The sequence below is a fragment of the Panthera uncia genome, assembly GCF_023721935.1.
Source record: "Panthera uncia isolate 11264 chromosome A1 unlocalized genomic scaffold, Puncia_PCG_1.0 HiC_scaffold_17, whole genome shotgun sequence".
In the NCBI taxonomy this organism is placed as follows: domain Eukaryota; kingdom Metazoa; phylum Chordata; class Mammalia; order Carnivora; family Felidae; genus Panthera; species Panthera uncia.
This window is the reverse complement of record NW_026057577.1, coordinates 49,530,845-49,550,384: the sequence shown is the minus strand read 5'-3', so window position 1 is coordinate 49,550,384 and position 19,540 is coordinate 49,530,845. Positions and strand designations below refer to the sequence as shown.

General features: G+C 40.1%; 1 protein-coding gene across 3 annotated transcripts in view; it reads right to left on the bottom strand.

Moving 5' to 3' along the window:
- Positions 1-19,540, bottom strand: part of LOC125934931 (microtubule-associated serine/threonine-protein kinase 4-like) — a 221,615-nt gene that overhangs the window by 44,142 nt on the left and 157,933 nt on the right. For all 3 annotated transcript variants that reach the window (XM_049648563.1, XM_049648562.1, XM_049648565.1), the window contains exons 8-13: positions 18,415-18,516; positions 15,672-15,804; positions 12,123-12,190; positions 9,088-9,173; positions 1,537-1,745; positions 55-193 (exon numbers count right to left, since the gene is read on the bottom strand). In XM_049648563.1, coding sequence (XP_049504520.1) covers positions 55-193; positions 1,537-1,745; positions 9,088-9,173; positions 12,123-12,190; positions 15,672-15,804; positions 18,415-18,516 — 737 coding nt within the window. The remainder of the gene's footprint in view (positions 1-54; positions 194-1,536; positions 1,746-9,087; positions 9,174-12,122; positions 12,191-15,671; positions 15,805-18,414; positions 18,517-19,540) is intronic.

Below are 19,540 nucleotides of genomic sequence, written 5' to 3'. Positions count from 1 at the left end.
AGAAAACTTTCTGCATGGTGTGAAAAAAAAGATCTGTTTCCTCAGTGTGCATACTTGTCTGGTTTCAAATCCCTGTGTACAATTCCATAATTATGTAGATATTCCAAGGCCAAGACTGTCTCCGCAAAGTACATCCTTGCCATGTCAACAGGGAGAGGACCCATATTCTTCATCAAGGTAGCACAGTCACCTCCTATAAAACACAGACACAAGACTTAGCAGGTATAGTATCAGCTAGGATTGAAGATGACCATCAGTGCAGATTATAAAATAGCATCTACCCACAGACACAGTATACCAAGTTCCTAAGTGGGGACTGTGAAACATAAACATACACATACACATACACACATATATCTTTTTTTTTTTTTTTTATTTTTTTTACGGCAGCAGTTCTCCTAAGAGCAGATCTGGCTTCAAAGTGGAAATGAAATTTGAAGAACAAAATACACCAGTATAAAGCATGGGTTCTGGAATTAGGCTCCTGGAGTTCAAATCCTGGCTCCGTTACGGGTGGAGAGATCTTAGGGAAGCTAGTCTTGGCACCCTTCTCTAATATCATGACAGTAAGACTGTCACCCCTTGTAAGATTATTAAGTAGATTACATGAGGTGATATATGCAACGAATTGAGGACATTACCAACACTTATTAAATGTGTGATAAATGTTAGTTATCATAACCACAATGAAGGTTAGTAAGGCCAAGTGCTGGTGTGTGTGGGGGTGGGGGGAAACAGGTAGAAATCAGGCACGCTACGCTTTTGTCTTGTGTCTACTAGTAAAGTATCTAGTAAGTCTCCCACCTCTTGGGTTTCAGTTCACTCATCCGCAAAATGAAAAGGTCAAACTAGATGATAGTTAATGTTTCTTAGAATTTTATAGTCTTGGGATTCTGCTCAAACAATTACAAGAGCTTAAATTAGATGCTTTTGAAGATTGTTTTGGCCTTTCCTCATCTCTGCCTTTTATTAACTTTGTTTATCTCAATAAGTCATGCCCAAACATGCAGAAATTGAATGTAAAACTGATGGAAATAAGAACATTTAAAAGGTAAACCATAAATGTCAAAAAAAGTAGCGCTAGATTTTCCTGACTTGTATCTCCTTTTCCCCTAAACTCGTTTTTAATTTCATACCGTAGACCACAAAGAATGCATTTTTAATTCATTCTTTAAGAAACTCAGTGTCACGAATGATTTTCTGTTATTTAATGAAAGTAGGTAGGAAAAATTCCATCACCTATATCCTAACTGTAATGACCAATTGAGAGGAGGTAGTTAGGATTAAAAGCTATTAAAAAAGCAAAACCACCATTTTCCAAAAAGCACTAATTTTCCCTTTGTTACAGTAGAGCAGGCACTTTACAAGCAATTATCAGAAGATAATGACTGGGAAGACAGCCATCTCAGTGCCTGGCTTCAGTTCCTAGGTGGATACAACCATTGGGTAGCACAACAGGGAAAGCCTCAGCTGCACAAAGGAGCAAGCAGCTTCTGGATACAGGGGTCACGTTCTGTGTGTCAGAGGCTGATGTACCTTCCACATATTCCATGACCATGCAAAGGTGGCGCCTTGTTTCAAAGGAGCAGTACATGCTGACAACAAAGGGATTCTCTGCAAAAGTCAGGATATCCCGTTCCACAAAGGCCTGCTGGATCTGGTTTCGGAGGATGAGGTTCTGTTTATTGATCTTCTTCATAGCAAACCTCTGCCGGGATTCCTTATGCCGAACAAAGTAGACTGCCCTGAAAAGGAGCATAAGAGTTGGAGTTCACGGGAGGTGAGGATGCTTCTGGGTACAGGAAACCACGTGATCGTCAACATTTTTTTACATTCACAAGGAAGTTGGAATTCAGCTCACACAAGCTATCCTAGCAGCTACCTACATTCCATTCCAAGGCAAAAGCTTACAGCTAGGTTTATTTATTTCTTAATCTTTCAATAAAGGTAATCGGCTGTACATAAGGCACCACATTCATCTTCATGGCAAGGATGGAAATGGACAGTTTCCAGAGTGAGCTATTTCCCAATACGTAGCTGATGTTTTCAGTTTTTCCACAAACAAAATTCAGTATTTAAGTCAGAACAGGAAAAGAATTAACAAAAGTACACACATACCATGACCTACATCCTTTCTGGCGTTAGATATATGTCACTGACTATATGACTAAAACAATAATTTTCTATATGATACCAATGATATCTGAAAAAAGGACCAAAGCTTCTTAGGGTAGGTGGCTTCCAGTTTGAAGGTAATTTACTCCCCATGACATTTCCAGATAAATGATAAGTGTGTACTAGGTCATAAAGAGGCTGTCCTACAATGAAGAGACCTCAGCATGATTTACACCTATGCCTGTTTTAACAGAAAATTCCTCTCCCAACATAAAAGGGGACCAATAATACACTGCATTTCCTTTCCATCCACCCCATGGCCAAGGTGACAGCCAACTTTACTGTAAAATGACGTTGCACCAAATTTCTGCTGCAAGACTCACTCAAACACTCTAGAACCAATTCTGGCTGGGGAAAGACAATGGACTCCCTGAACCTTGATGTGGAACAAACAAGTAAAAAGAGAGGAGGAGGCTTAAAACCTCACCTGGAAATGATAAGCAACAAGGAAAATGTCTTCGATCAGCTCATTTTCTCTTACGTTACTCTTCACTTGTCATTATTGTGGAAGAATACATTTGAACTGTTAGGAAATGCTCAAATAAGTAATAATTTACCCAAACAGCAATCATTCACAGTAAAGTATTCCAACGTTTGCCTCCTAAAATGAGGGATTATTCTGAGATGCCTATCTCACTATTTTCATTGTTCCTAAAAAGAATGTAAGGGCCACTAGAACACCCTAGCTCCCTGCTGAACCAAGATGTCAGGGTAATCCACTTCTGTAAATCTTAGCATATTCAATCTCAGTTTAACTGGTATTCACGCATTTCGCTCAAGTGTTCAACTAGCAAATCGCTTTTCTGTCAAGTATGTGTACGTGTATCTTTGTCTTATTGTATCCATCTTTCTCCTTCACTTGCAAAATCACACATCATTTTGTCTCTGTTCAATTTTTTTTTTCTTTACTTTTTTTTACTCCTTATTATTTCTTTGGTCTTCTCTTCCTTCCTTCACCATATACAGAAAATCTCTTTTATCCACACGTTAGATAACCAACCCAAGGAACAATCTAGTGCTGTTATTCCCGCTGTACAACAAACTGACAAGGGAGCTGGGCAGCTAACGCCTTCCACAGGGGCCATGGGTCTTCTTCAGGACGCCAAATGCTGGGGCTCCCATCAGCTGGGTTTATCTCCACACCTGTTTTTCTGGTGAGGCCTCATATCAGGATTAACTAATTTCAACAAATATTTAAACTGATGAAACATGAGTGTGAAAAGGAAAAGCTCTGTTGTTCATTAAAAAAAAACACACACACAAGTGGGATGCTTTGGAAAGTACGATAAATGTGTTAAACGTGAGTTACCAAATAAAATTCCTATTTTAGTATGGGTGAGAAGGTTTTCTAAAGTTGACAAAATAATACAAATCTAGATTCCTACATTCAGATTGCTTCAAGTTCTTACGTTACCTTTAAAAGCAGTGAAAAGTGGAAAACAAAAATGATGTATTACAAGTGTGGTTTATATAGGCTATCTTAAAAAGGCCTTATATCAAAAGACTAGTAGGCATGTCTGGGTGGCTCAGTTGGTTGAGTGTTCAACTCTGGATTTTAGCTCAGGTCATGCTCCCCGGGTCATGGGATCAAGCCCTGTGTTGGGCTCCACATTGAGTGTAGAGCTTAAGATTCTCTCTCTCTCTGTCTCTCTTGGGGCTCAGTGGATTAAGTGTCCAACTTTGGCTCAGGTCATGATGTCACAGTTCCTGAGTTTGAACTCTGCTGATAGCTTGGAACCTGGGTCCTGCTTTGGATTCTGTGTCTCCCTCTCCCTCTGCCCTGCTTATGCACTATCTCTCTCTCAAAACTAAGTAAACATTTTTTAAAAAAGAGAGATTCTCTCTCCTTCTGCCCCTCCCACTTGTGTACACGCACTGTAAAATTAAAAAAAAAAGACTAGTTAATTTACACATATTGAGATTACATTAAATTAAAATGTTTACAGAGTGCATCTTTTTAATTTTTTGGTGTTTATTTATTTTTGAGACAGAGAGAGACAGGCATGAGTGGAGGAGGGGTAGAGAGAAGGAGACACAGAATCCGAAGCAGGCTCCAGGCTCTTGTCAGCACAGAGCCCGATGTGGGGCTCAAACTCATGAACCATGAGATCATGACCTAAGCTGAAGTCGGACGCCTAACCAACTGAGCCAGCCAGGTTCCCCTACAGTATGCATCTTTTTAAAATGATTTCCTACTCTGACTGACTTCTAAATTAACTAACCAACGACTTATTCTTTCTAGGTCAGATTAAAGGCTTTTACAGTATTTTTCTTTTCCCAATGCTGATTGGGTAAAATCAAGATCCTCCTCACCCTCCCTAAACCCTGAGCTTCTCCTAGAGAAAAGCTGGAAGGAGGACAGACAGATATTGAATCAGATATAAGGGAGCACAGAAAATAACCTGGTTTCCTCAGAAATAGAAGACAAGCAATGGTGAACACATATTGTTATGAGGAGGAATTTTTGAAACAGAATTTACTTTTTAAAATGAAAATTAGAATTTAAAATGTTGAAACAAATAGTATGTTTAGATAAGCACTTGCCTATGACTGACAGTCAAGTGGAATACAGCTTACTTTCCCTTTCTTCTTCGAGTACTTACTATTGAGTAGCTATAGTGTTGAGGGTCCTCAGACATGATACTATGAACTTCACTTTAGACTGTCACATAGCTGGCATTAGATTTTTATTTTTATTTTTTTTTTTTTTAATTTTATTTTTTTCAACGTTTTTTATTTATTTTTGGGACAGAGAGAGACAGAGCATGAACGGGGGAGGGGCAGAGAGAGAGGGAGACACAGAATCGGAAACAGGCTCCAGGCTCCGAGCCATCAGGCCAGAGCCATCAGCCCAGAGCCCGACGCGGGGCTCGAACTCACGGACCGCGAGATCGTGACCTGGCTGAAGTCGGACGCTTAACCGACTGCGCCACCCAGGCGCCCCTGGCATTAGATTTTTAATCAACCATCACCATTTCTTCCATAAACAACTGCTCAGCAATATGTTTATGAACAGTAGGAAGTGGAGAAGGAAGAACAGAACTAAGACTTAATGAAAGAACAAAGTAGCAAGATGCCTCAGGTCTAATTTGACCAGCATCCAGACCAGGTTTCTCAGTGGTCCTATGTGAAAAAGGACTCGTATCTTTATTCTCAGATTTGCAATTTGTAAAACTTGATCTTTTTGCTTTCCCTTGCTATGATGTACTTAAAACAATCAGTTAATCCCTAGGAGAATTTACCTAAATCAACTGAAATTAATCCTATAGGTAGCTTGAGACATCACTGCCTCAGGACACACATATCTTGATCAAGTTGCAAAAGTCAACTAGGCTTCTTAATTAGAATTTGCTGTAGCTGGATTTCTGCTTCTCTTATATTATTCAGTTTTTATAATACCATACTGCTTTAGGACTATTACTCTTAATGCTGAAATCTATAAATCTCTTTGTTTAGTAATAACTGTTGTCTCTCATATACCTTTCCTCCTTTCCTGTAAGTTCATATTCCAGATCTACTTAAGTCAGTGGAGAGGAGAGACAGAGACTGAAAGAGACAAACAGCAGCCAGCTGACAGACATCTAACGCCGCTAAGCACAGGTGTAAACCAGCCAAATTCTAACACTGGACCGAACTGATTCAGCCCCACATTTCCTCGCTTTCTTTGAAAAGGCTGCTTCTGGGTCTCTTTTCCTACACCGACCTGCTTTTAAAGTAAGAAAACCCAAGGGGGTGAGGCAACTGTCCTCTGTGAGCCAAGCTTTACTCATTCCACCCATGCAGAACTGAGTAGTGAGAGGGTGGGGAGAAATGGAATCAGAAGCTGATGGGATCTAGAGCAGAATGAATCAGTCCTCTCGGGAGTGTGAATGTCTGATGCGTATAAAATTATGCTTAAGTCTGAGAGGCAATACGTGAATCCGTGCGAGCAGATCTGTACGTGGGAACAAGAGTGCATGTGTTAGAAAAAAGGCTACAAGGAGAGAGGGGTGGCTATCAACCCGCACACATGGGTCTCACGGCTCTCTTAGGTAAATAACCCCCTCTTTTGAGGAGTAAAACAGACTGATGCACAGCAAAGCCAGAAAGTAAAGTAAAGTGGGAGATGTCATGCCTTTCAAATTTAGTCTTTAAAAAAATTTTGTTTAAATGTTTCATTTATTTTTGAGATAGACAAAGCACGAGCAGGGGAAGGACAGAGAGAGAGGAAGACACAGAATCCAAACCAGGGTCTAGGCTCTGAGCTGTCAGCACAGAGCCCCAAGCGGGGTTTGAACCCATGAAATGCAAGGTCATGACCTCAGTCGAAGTCGGATGCTTAACCAACTGAGCCACCCAGGTTTGGACCTCGTTTTTAAAAATCTTTTAAGTCAATTTTATTCTTTCACTTTGAAAATATTCAAAGCCGTAATTGAAAAATCCAGGTGGAATCACGAGAAGAAGGCCTTCTATACCCAATGAACATGGCTCTAAGTTGTAACAAGAATACTGAGAGAAGGAAAGAGCACTGTTTAGAATTAGCACACCTGTGGCCATCCATGCATCCAAGCTTCTCTTTCCCCACATCTAAATGGAAATAATATCGACACCACCCAGGGCTCTTGCGAGAAGACAGTATATATAAACCAACACGGTGCCGGGCACACGGCAAGTGTTAGCTCTCTACGAAGTGGAGTTGGCCTTAAGGGACATCTAACTTCCAGTCAGGGATCCGAAACATGTAATGTGGAGAGAAGGAAACTGGATGTTATCAAATTAGCAGGTTGGCTTCATAACATGAACCGTCACTAAGTATGATGCGGAGAAAACGCTGATGTGTTAGAGCCCCTCCTAATGAGAGGGTTAGTTCCCAGGCCGGGCAATTTTCACGAAGTCAAGGCATCGGTGTCACTCTGAGCCACAGATGCTGAGTGGCAGACTGTGACACATGTCAAGGAAACCTCCAACAGCCCCAGATCATCTACCCAGTGTTCCACTGGAACACATAAGCTTACAGTCAGTCTCCTGACTGGGTGGACCAATGGGTAGAGCCCCATTCAAATTTTGAACTAAAAATAATTAAAATGAAGGGGAAATCTGTCAGAGATGTAATGAGAGATTAAATCTGAGAAGAGCAAAAGAGGCAAAAAGTTTTGGCTGATGGGCAGAAGCTCCCACAGGCAGCTTGTAAGCCCATTAATGGCTTGGCCTGCATCCTGGGTGTTTAGTGATTCACAGCTTGTTTAACTTCTTGTATATCCCCAGCCATTCCCTAAAGTGTGATATACCTCATCTACTATACAGTGGTTTAATTGCACTACAAATGAGTTTACTCAACCAATTAGAACTCCAAATAGTGCTAAGATATATGCCCAAATTTTATACAAGTGGGGCTTCACAGATCATCTTATTCTAGAATTCCACTGCCAATAAAGTCTACCAGGGCTCAAACCCATAGACTCATTAAATCTAAGTTCAGTCTTTTCCCTAATGAAGGAAGAAATCCTCACATGATCTTGAAAACTAAAACGAACTAAAACCAAATAACAAACAAATGAAACTCACAAACAACTCTATACCCAAATAATTTCCTTAGGGGGACAAGTTTCAAAGGACCGTTGAACAAAATAAAATATTCTAAAAATAAAATATCAAAACATTTATAAGCTGTATCAGGAAATATACCATTTGACATAATCCTGAAAATAAATCAGTGAAGCACAGGAAGGACTCACAAATATTTAAGCTCTTCACTAAGTTAATGGTGTGGAAAATATTAGGTAAAAAAAAAAAAGTCGTAAGGAGAAACATCCCTTGTGGCGTAACAGAAATCACTTTTATCTCATCTGCTCATATGTGTGACAAATGGCAATAAATGTCTATGGGATTGTTTATTGCTCTCCAAATACAGATGGAATTGAGATTAATACTTAATTAAACTAGAGCTCTTGGGCTGTCTAAGATGGATCAGGACACAATATGTGTATTAATTACCCTTCCTGTTTCTAAGGAACTCAGAAGGATCTTGTCACCATTGACCCTACACTGTGAGAAGAAAAGCTTATGTCTATGAAAATGAATCAAGAAAGGGGCACCACAGGGGTGCCTGGGTGGCTCAGTTGGTTAAGCATCTGACTCTTGGTTTCGGTGAGGTCATGATCTCACGGTTTGTGAGTTCGAGCCCCACATTGGGTTCTACGCTGACAGCCTGGAGTATGTTTAGAATTCTCTCTCTCCCTTTCTCTCTCTGCCCCTCCCTTCCTCTCTGTCTCTCTCTCTCTCTCTCTCTCTCTCTCTCTCTCTCAAAAACAAGTAAATAAAACATAAAAAGAATTAAAAAAAAAAGAAAGGGGCACCACTAATGTGATCAGAGTACGGACATCAACTGAAAAAAAAAAAAACAAAACCTTGGTGTGATATAAAGACTAAAGGAAATGAACTGCTCTGAGTTTTCAAGCAGTCTTTTTACTGCAGTACTTGTCTCACAAGGTTGACTGGTGGTAAGACTGCAAAGTACTGGTTAATTCTTAAGTAGTAATGCTATACAGGAGTGTAAATATGTTTAGAGATAAAGATTATATATATCCAGAGGTAGATGCGTGTGTATGCCTATTTACAACCAGGAGTAGGCACTACGGCACTCAAAACAGTGGAATAAAGGAGGCAGAAACAGGGATTTATATAAAAACCTTCCATGACTTCATAAAGCCTCCTTCTCCATACCTCTAAAATAACTCCAGGTCACTTGATACGTTTTCTTGATGGAGTATCCAAATGAAAAATGATTTTGGCCACACATTATAGCCACCAGTGAAGGAGCGGTAATCTGAAAATTCAAGTCCCTAATGACATCTATTTGGCCTAAAATAAATGTGAAGAATACATTACTCAGGTGTGTTAAGATACAATAGAGAGTTTTCTTGAATTACTCACCCATAGGCTCCATTGCTAATCAATTTAATCGTTTCAAAATCACTTTCCCGAGGTTTCCTTTGAAGTTTCAAGGAAGCATTGGAGCTCTTGGAAACAAAATATGGAAGTTAGAAAATACCTGAAAACTCCAGACAATGACTTTAACAGCAACATAAATAATATTAGCGTGATATGCTCCAGTTTTTTTTTTTAATTTTTTTTAACATTTATTTATTTTTGAGAGACAGCGTGAGCAGGGGAGGGGCAGAGAGAGAGGGAGACAGAATCTGAAGCAGGCTCCAGGCTCTGAGCTCTCAGCACAGAGCCTGACGTGGGGCTCAAACTCACAAGCCATGAGATCATGACCTGAGCCGAAGTCCGACGCTCAACTGACTGAGCCACCCAGGCACCCCTATGCTCTGGTGTTTAATACACTGAAGTGCAGTATTGCAGCCAAAGGAACCTGAGAGACAGCTTTAAAGATCAATGCCGCACAGCAGTGCTGATCCACTACTTCTCATGACAGAGCCTCAGTCTCATGTACGTGAACCCCCATTTCCGGGAGATGAAGGCACCAAGCTTTTGAAAATTTCCAAGTTTAATTTACCTTTGTAAACTATTCTTGTCAGCCTCATCCTGGTGTTTTCATGTTTTGAGACTTAAGTCCAAAACGTCAAGCCTTAATTCAGGTTTCAGTCAGCCGGGAAAGAACGGGCTGTTGTGGCTCTACATGAGCTGATGGATACATGAACTCTGGTCTGTCCCTGGCCAGAGAATGTCTGTGTCCTTTCTGCGGTACCTTTTGTTTGGAAAAGATAGTCGGCAACAAAGACGCTCGAACAGACAATCCGTGTGCCTTTCTTTACTTCCCTACCATTATTCTTACGAAGCTTTAAATATCTATTTTCAAAAAGATAGCTCTTTAAATGTTGAGCTCAGGGGCGCCTGGGTGGCTCAGTCAGTTAAGCATCAAACTCTCAATTTCAGCTCAAGTCATGATCTTGATCTCCTCCTGGTTTGTGGGTTCGAGCCCCTCACTGGGCTCTGAGCTGTAAGTGTGGAGCCTGCTTGGGATTCTCTCTCCCTCTCTGTCTCTCTCAAAACAAGTAAATAAACTTCAGGAAAAACATAAAATAAAAAGTTGAGCTCAAAGGAAAACAATAAGCAAAGTGTTATGTTTTAATTCTCTCATACTCCATGTATCTGAGCATTGAGAGGGTGAGCAGTGACAGCCTCTTTGCGTCTCCTGTGGAGCCCAGGATTCCCTTCCTATTATTTTAGAAGAAATCCTATGAGTCTAAGGTACGTGTCACCCTCTCCAAACCGAGGCTGTCATGCGCTAACATGCTGTCCCATTCATCTTTTGGAGACTTAGGTACATAGCTTTCCACCTTCCTCTCTGGTCGAGTTCTCTCACCATCCTGGATGACTTCTGTGTCCCACAGGTAACTTACCCAACACCCTGGCCTCTGGGCTACTTTAGTTGCTCAACCCAACAACTGTTTCTGTCCTCTATTTCCCCTTGGCCTTTGGCACAAGTCTTAGGTCCAGTCATCACTGTTAACACCCCATCACAGAAAATGTAATTCGGGACAAGGACCATGCACTTGTTCCACCATTCCACTCTGATGGGTCCCCAAGCTTTGGGCTGTTCAAAGCCCACCTGTCTCATTAACTTTTCTGCACCCAGGTGACCTCATTCATGCCCACGGATGATTCCTATGTCATTCAGAACTCCACCCAAAACTATCCCTCTGAGTGCCCCAAAATTCCACACCATATATATAGTTGCTAGTTTGATGGCTCTGCGTGACTGTCCCCCCCAAAAAAAACTTAAATCTAAACACATTCAAAATTGTAATAAATATGATAGAATTAACAAAAATAACTATTGGGACCCCTGGGTGGCTTAAATGGTTGAGCTTTTAAATGGTGATTTCATCTCACACTTGCAAGACTGAGACCCACGTAGGGCTTCCTGCTTAAGATTCTCTCTCTCCCTCCCTCCCTCTCTCTGCCCGTCCCCAGCTCATAGGCACTTTCTGTCTCTCTCAAAAAACAAACAAAACACCCACCAACTATCATTTATTTAGCATTTAGTAGTGCACTGACCTAACCATCTAACACAAACTATCTCATTTAATCTTTTATCTTTTTTTTTACAGAAGAAGAAACTAGGCACAGAGATTCCCACAGCTAGCAAGAGGTACGGCCAGCTTTCAAATCCAGGCAATGTTACTCCAGAGCCTGGGTTCTTAGCCCCCAGGCAATACAGCTACCTCTCTTTTCTGACCACCCCCAACTCGCTCCAGGTTGGTTCCCAGGATGACGGCATCCTGAAACTGTCACCTGTGCCACTGCATAGTCTCCTGAGTGGCTTCCCCGTGGTCACCCCTGTGTGTTCCCCTCACCCCATCTACTGTCTGGACTGTAGTCAGAAGACTGGAAGCCATGACTCTGATTGGGTCATCCTCCTGTCTACTTGTCTCCACCCCACAAACACACCCATTTCCTCCAAAGTTCAACTGCTTCCCACTGTTCCTTGAAAGAAAAGATTTGACAAAGATGAGCAACAAGGACCTGTATGTCAGGTTTTTACCCAAGCTCTCCAATCTTTGTGGTCTCCTTGCCCTTGCTCTCAGATGCACTCCGCTCCCTTGTGGCACAGTTTTTGCCCAGGATGTTCCCTGGGCCTGGAATGTTCCCTCTGCTCCTTCTTATCCTAGCAACTTCTCATGCCCCATCTCCTGTGCCATTTCCTTGGGAGATCTTATTGGACTGGCAAGACTAAGGTCAATTTCTGTATGTTTAGTAGCACATGGCCCTTTTTCATCATTGATCTTATATTCAAGTTTAGCATTTTTCTTTTTTCATGCATGATTTCTTTTTATTAATTTTTTTCTCTTTGAAAAAAAGGACTGAAATTATATGCTTACTGCCTTGCACATAGAAGCACAATACATGCTTAGTGAAGAGACAAAGTAATTAACACACTCCAAATCTCCAGATGTTGATAAACAGAAAAACCAACATATTTCATCAAGAAAGACACTTACACTCACTGATTCATCTGTTTCTGGTGTTTCTGCTGTCCCACTGTCATAGTTTCCCAACTGAGCCATTTCTAAATTAAAAACAAAACAAAAAAAAAGCAAAGTTTAAGAAAAATACAACAATTATAACTAGATAAGAAGTAATATCTTTGATATTAAAAACACTTTACTCTCTACTTCAATATACCCATGGGAAAATCTTAATCAAAAATGGTAAGAGCCACCAGCTGCTGTTTTTGAAATTGTTCATTATATGCCCTTCTATAGAACCCTATTTCTTATGAACACCTAGACACGGGTACTTGAGAGCTGGGCTTCTGCTTCAGCTAGCAGGATTCAGTAGTCGACACAATCACCATGGGGTGGGGTTGGGGCAGGTGTGTGTGTCAATGATTATTCTTATGATAGGATTCTCAAGACAGGCAAGTCTTCCCAGGCTCTGAAAGGCATCAAAGATACACTGACCACAGCTCAGAGATGATTCTCAACTTATGGCTGAGCATTCCTTGCTCCATTTCTTTCACATCCACTGAGCAATATCTCCTTCCTGGTATATTAAGAATTTGCAATTTGTCACAAAGGAAGTAATAGTTGTTAAGAGACGCTTGACTATGAGAAGGCTTGGGTCACCACAGTCAGCACTTACTAGGGACCTTTTAACCTCAGGCTCTTCCTCTGTAAGATGGGAACAATGTATTCATCTTTTACTAGTTTCTTATAAGTACGATATAGGATATTCGTGTAAGGCTCTTAGCATGTTGACTAACAAAAATTAAGTGTTCACTGAATACTGATTGTTATTTATTACAATCCAGCATGGGCTGGATGCCACATGCCTGACAAAGTAATACCTTGGTGGTCTGCTTAAAAGACACAAAAACAAAAAAGAAAAACAGAAACAAACAAAAAGACACAGGCATTTAACCGCTCAATCCACAATGGAACACATCTCTGAGTCTACCTAAGTAAATGAAGAAACCAAATTCATTTTATGTTCATTTTAATTTCTACACCTAAAAATGTTTAATTAAAAAAAAAACCCCAAAACATGAAGGAATTCCCTCCAAAACTTTGATAGGTAGTTATCTCTGAGTGGTAAGACCACAGGTAATTTGCATTTTCTAATTTTTCAAAATTGAACGTGTATGCTAAGTTATATATATATATATATATATATAATAACTTATACATAAGTTATAGTTTTTAGTTACCTATTTTTGTATGCATCTAAAAGGAGTGCTTAGGCTCACATTTCATGTATTCACATTCTTATAATTATAATCATCCTTTTTGGGAGAGATTACACATAAAAGATAGGAAACAAAACAACAATGGAGTGTTGTCTCCAGATAAAAATTAATAAACTCCAGAATCTACACTAAGTGAAGACTTAGTGTAGACTTCGGCTACCAGTAGCCGAAATTCAAGACTAAAAATGAGCTCAGTACTAACTACATGCTTCCTTGGTGTCATTCCAGTGATGTCAACATCCTCTCTGACTAGGACCTTAGATTGTTGGACTGGTAGGTGAACCAAAATGTGTTCAGTTGGAGGGATTCTCAAGGAAGAGACTGACTTGAATACTGTTTGAATAAAAAGGCAATAGTAGCTAACATTTATTAAGCATTACTGTATCCTGGGTAGAGAAATAACTCACATAATGCTAAAAACATCTCTATGAATAGGTACTACTACCCTGGTCTCAGGGAAAGAACACTGAGGCACAAAGAGGCCCATCAACTGCATGGTCAAGGTCACAGCCTGCAGGGCTGGTCCCGGGGTGCAGACCTGAGCATTCCCACTCCACACCCTCACTCCAGACTTTCAAAGGTCAGGCTGTAGGCCTGTTAGTGCAGATGCTGACAAGAAGGGAAACAAATGGAGACCAGATTTTGTAATAACAGCAGGCTAAGTGATATTAAATCGATTAAAAATGATCCTCAGATCTGAATCAAGAAAACAAAGTGTCAAGAGTTAAAAACACAACTCCCAGTGATAAATTTGCATTACTAAACATAAAACTGGTCCAAGATCACTATTAAAATTTATTTAGAGTCTCTATAAAGGTACACAAATGGGCCTCAGATTATTCACCTACCAAAGTTCAGCCTACAGTGTTATTTCCCTCCAGGTAAGAAAAGTGTGAAGTGCTCACTCGCTCTACAATTCAAGGGCTGAAACAACCTTAACTCTACCAGCGTGAACAGTCACTATAATATACTTTGACAGCCTCCGCACTCCAATTATTTTCATAAAAAAACAAATTAAAAGATGGTTCTGTCTTAAATAGGATTTCTGCTAAATAACTATTATCTGAGAAATACATATTATTTGCAAGCAGTGGGTAGTAATGGAATGGAACCAAGAGTCAGCTTTTGAAGCAGGAAGCTAAGGCATCATTTTGTAATGCCTGAAAAGATTTTTAAAACTCATCTAAATACCATTAAACATCTGCCCTTTTTATTTCATTGATTTAAACCATTTCTGAAGACTCATGATTCAAAAAGGTAAAGATGGTAATTTAAAAGCCATGGGGAAAAATCTCTCCCCAGGGAACTTTTCAGAAAAGCAGCCACCAGTCTCTGATAAGTGATGAATCTGTTGTGGTATTGCTTTCAGTACAGTATAAATTTATCTGGCATTATCTCCCAGTAATGCATGCATCATTTCACTGGAAGCAAAGATCGGATGGCCGTAAGAGCAAACAAAGCAGGGGAAATAGGAGAGCAGGGCAGAGAGCAGCAGGTTCCCTGGCTTTAGATGGGAAAATATCTGTGCCAACAGTCACCATCATTACAAACAATTTAGCAAGATAAACACTGTTTGCAAATTCAATTTAATGAACCAGGAAGACAATTTTGAATAGAGGAGCCTATGATTGTTTTTGACTCTTTTTAGGCAGTATGTAACTCAAGTGTTTTAAATGACCACCCCGACAGTAACGAGTAGGAAAAGGTAGGGGGCTGGGGGGGGGGGGTCATTTACCAGTATTAGATTTTTTAAAGAACCGCTAACAGGGTGCTTAGTCTTGTGTGTATTTAATAGCATCAGATGTATTTTTTCATCTGAACCGACCACAAATGCTTTCATACGCTTTAAAAAACATTTCCCCCCCGACGGACATTCCTGTATATTATCATTTTTTTCGTAATTTTTTTTGTTACGTGCAAAAACAGATCTACCAACACTGCGCCCGATCTATATCTATCATCAGTTGCATTACTCCCCAATTCCTTTAAATGTCACTTTTAATTTAATTATAATTAATTTCTTTAGCAACATCTTCAAAAGTACAAGTGCACTTGAGGAGAACCCAACGGAGCTTTGCTGGAGAAAAAACAGAGAAAGCTGAAACCGAAACCCTTTCAGGACACTCTGGCATTGTCAGGCTGACAGGCCTCTAGGATTTCAAGGCCTATCCCTATACTGCAGGTACAACACAAAATAGGTCATGTTCACCTTTTCTTGTGGCAAAAGTAAAGAGCTGCTAAGTTCCTGTATGAAGTCACAGAGCGTAGGCAAGTAAAAGGCCAGCCCAACCCAGGGACTCACCTTCCAAAGGATCCTTATTGAGCCCCAGCTGGCTAATGATGTACCTGGGAATGTCAGTTTTAATACCCTGTCCCTCTTTGGCATGGCCTTCGGCTGCTTCCAACAGGTAGTAAAATTCTTCAGGATCAAATTCCTAGCAGAAGACAAACACAGATGGAAACTAACTTGAGCCAAAATTCTCTGAGGTTTTAGTGCATCAATTCCTTTTACAGTAACATTTGCTGGATATACATGGCTGTGGTTTGTGCAGAAAGGAAGCAAATGATTTTAAAAAGTATATAATTCTCACCTTGTATTTGAAGCCTTTCATATTCTGAGGCAGTACATTTAAGTCCTTGGTAACTCACAGAACGACCACTTCCAAATTCCTCGTAATGTAACTTTGGAGGTTCTGTATATGCTCCATTTAAGAAATCTATCTCATTGGAAATGAACAAGTCTAACATTTAAATTATGCTTTTTGAGTAAAACTTTAAAATCCAGGGGGTGCCTGGGTGGCTCAGTGGGCTGAGCATTCAACTCTTGATTTTAGCTCAGATCATGATTTCAAGGTTCGTAAGGTCAAGCCCTGCATCGTGCTCTGTGCTAACATCACAGAGCCTGCATGGAATTCTCTCTCTTCTCTCTCTGCGCCTCCCCCTCTTGCTCTCTTTGTCTCTCAAAATAAATAAATTAAAAAAGTAAAATTAAAAAAGTAAAATAAATAAAATAAAATAAAATCCAGAAATCTTATCCAGAAGATTCAGTTTCTCCTTCTCCATAAACAGCCACAAAAGGAGTAATGCTAGAATATATATTCTCAAACGTTTTGCAGGAAACTCCATTAGTACAGAGGTATCCAAAAACATTTTTTAAAATCTCAATATTACCATTTTATCAGTATATCCTAAAGTTAATACTCCCGTAATGTGAAGATGAAGAAAGAAAAATATGAAATTAATGTTTTCGATTACCAGTGCCTATTTTAAAAATTTGGTAGCACATCTTACTCATGTATTTTACTCCCTTTGGCTGTTACTTCTAGGATGTAATAAAAATCTTTAGGATTCCATCACTCTAGATGGATGCCGTGGGTTTATGTGTCGTAAACAATTATGTTTACGGACTTAAATGACAGTTGCTACTTTCAGTTGTATTTCCTAAATGTTATCCCCCCAGGATGTTACCCATTTTGATTAATGCCTCAAATAGGCAACTTTAGAATATCAGCATTTCACCTGAATTACTCAAGGGTTTCTAAAGGCTACGTATAAAGAAAGCTCGCTGTAAAGAGAGTAAAGCCAAAGGAGCGTATACACTCAGTGCCCTTTCTGTAAACCTACAATGATACACAGCACAAGCCTGAAACAGTAGGTATAAGACCAGTGGTTGGGGAATGTTCCCTAAAACTCTAAAGCTCCAGTTTCAACAGAGCTTCAAACAGTGTTGAAAACAGCAACATTTTCAATTCTACTTCTGAGCTCACTCGTTTCTATCTTTGAGAGGCTATACTTTTACTTTTTCTCTTCTGGTGTGGAGCGATGACTGAAAAAATTCACTTCCTCTTTTAAGGCAAGATTGTCTACTCGCGTATCTGCTGTTGTCCAGAGAAACAGGTTAGAATGCTAAGTGGTATTTTCCCTCAAATGAAACAAATGCAGGAAGTCCACGCATGTGGTGCATAATTCAAAAAGTACAATGGGAGACACAGTACAAAATCAGACTTCCTTTTGCTGGCATTTGCCAGTCACACAGTTCTCCTCCCAGAAGCATCCAGAGTATTTTTCCCCCTTTATCCTTCCAGAGACAAAGCCAAATGGTGCTTTTGATTCTGTGGTTCTAAGGGTCCTGGCCACTGATGGAAAGACCTACTCCACCATGCCCCGCCCTGTCTCAAGATTTCCCTTCTCCTGTGACTCTCAATGCACTGGTATATTTTTTAGGGGGCAGTGAACATTCCACTATTACAAAAAAGCTATGAATTTTAATCAAAATAAGGGCAAAACCCTAGCAATCCCACCCTATACATATGTGTGTGCATGTGTAATACCGCAAAGCTGTACTGCACGGGGTACAAATATTTCTGAAGTGTTGCAAATACTTTAGTGACTAGCAGAACTTAAAAGTGAGTGTTGATACAGTACTAAGCCCCTTAAAACTATTCTCAGGCTCAAAGCTTCATGTGTGTTCACAGTGTGGACTCAAATTTCAACCAGAGTTACATAAAACAAAAATTTTTAAATAGGAAAATGATTGACAAAATGAACTAATCTCTGAAAGTCTCACTTCTTGAGGTCTGTATGAGACGCTGGGGTACTTGCCCAAGCTGGTTGCTGCCTAGCATTTATTTCTAACATGCCGCATTTTAAAAACAGATGATAATAACTATGGATTATCATATATCATATTGCTGGTGTCCCTTTCTCTGCATCTTGCCAACACCAAAAAAGTAAGGCTCAAAGTGTTTTAAATTAACTGTCACCCAGTATCTATGCTAAGGTTAACAAGCACATTAGTTCATGATTATCTTTCACATTTGACCAGAATGTGATGTGAATACAGCACAAATCCTAGAACTCTTACTTCAAACCAGAAAACAAAAATCACATCAGGATGTCCTCATAGACATTCACAAGTTGTAGTTCCTGCTGACTCTTTCCATTTAACTCTAGTCTTCGAAGCCAAAGAAACTGAAAGTTTCTGATGGTCACTGCTTTCCCACAGTTAACAGTAAATAATGGAGTCACATCTAGGGGCAACTTACCAGACACTCTAATAATCGAGCTGGGCGGGCAATAACAATTAGGATCTTTCGAACCAGTTGTTTAATAAATGCCAATTCTCCACTTTCTGAACGATCATGAGCCTACAAGAAAGATGATACAGAGTTGCTCTATTCAGTGGAAAAGGAAATCAGCAAAGCACGCTAATTAGATAATTACAAATCTCTGAAAATTAAGTGATTTAGAAAATACCTTTCACAGACAGATAAGCGGACATTATCTCTTCATAAATGGACACTGTTAAAATTCTTTACCTACAAAATGGCTCTATTAGCTAAATTTCAATTGCATAACTTTGATCTATTCGGTGTGTAAAAATCAAATGTTAAAACTCCTAATGTGAACCATGAATGATGGAGAGATTAAGAGATTATGATGTGGAGCGCCTGGGTGGCGCAGTCGGTTAAGCGTCCGACTTCAGCCAGGTCACGATCTCGCGGTCCGTGAGTTCGAGCCCCGCGTCAGGCTCTGGGCTGATGGCTCGGAGCCTGGAGCCTGTTTCCGATTCTGTGTCTCCCTCTCTCTCTGCCCCTCCCCCGTTCATGCTCTGTCTCTCTCTGTCCCAAAAATAAAAAAAAAAAAAAAAAAAAGAGATTATGATGCATTAAGTACATGATATAAGTGGAGTGGGAGGCTGATAAGGGACCTTGATTTACCAGATAAAGCAACTTTAGCTATGAAATGGCTAACACAGTGAAGGGCTGCTTTTGTTATGCTGGACATTTAACACAGTCATGAAATATATTTTACACGTGCACCATGATTAGCCTACAAATTTGTTATTTACGACCTGTAAGAAGTGTGCACTGCTGATTTTAAATGTGAGGGAGATAACGTTTATACGTGGATATATTCATACCAATTTGATTTTGCATATTGAATAAATTATACCTAGGCACTCAACTCAGTAAAATTTGACTTTAAATCTTTTTAAATTTTATGTTATCGTGTGCCTGGGTGGCTCAGTTCATTGAGCATCTGACTTCGGCTCAGGTCATGATCTTGTGGTTGACGAGTTCGAGCCCCACGTCAGACTCTGTGCTGACAGCTCAGAGCCTGGAGCCTGCTTCGGATTCTGCGTCTCCCTCTCTCTCTGCCCCTCCCCTG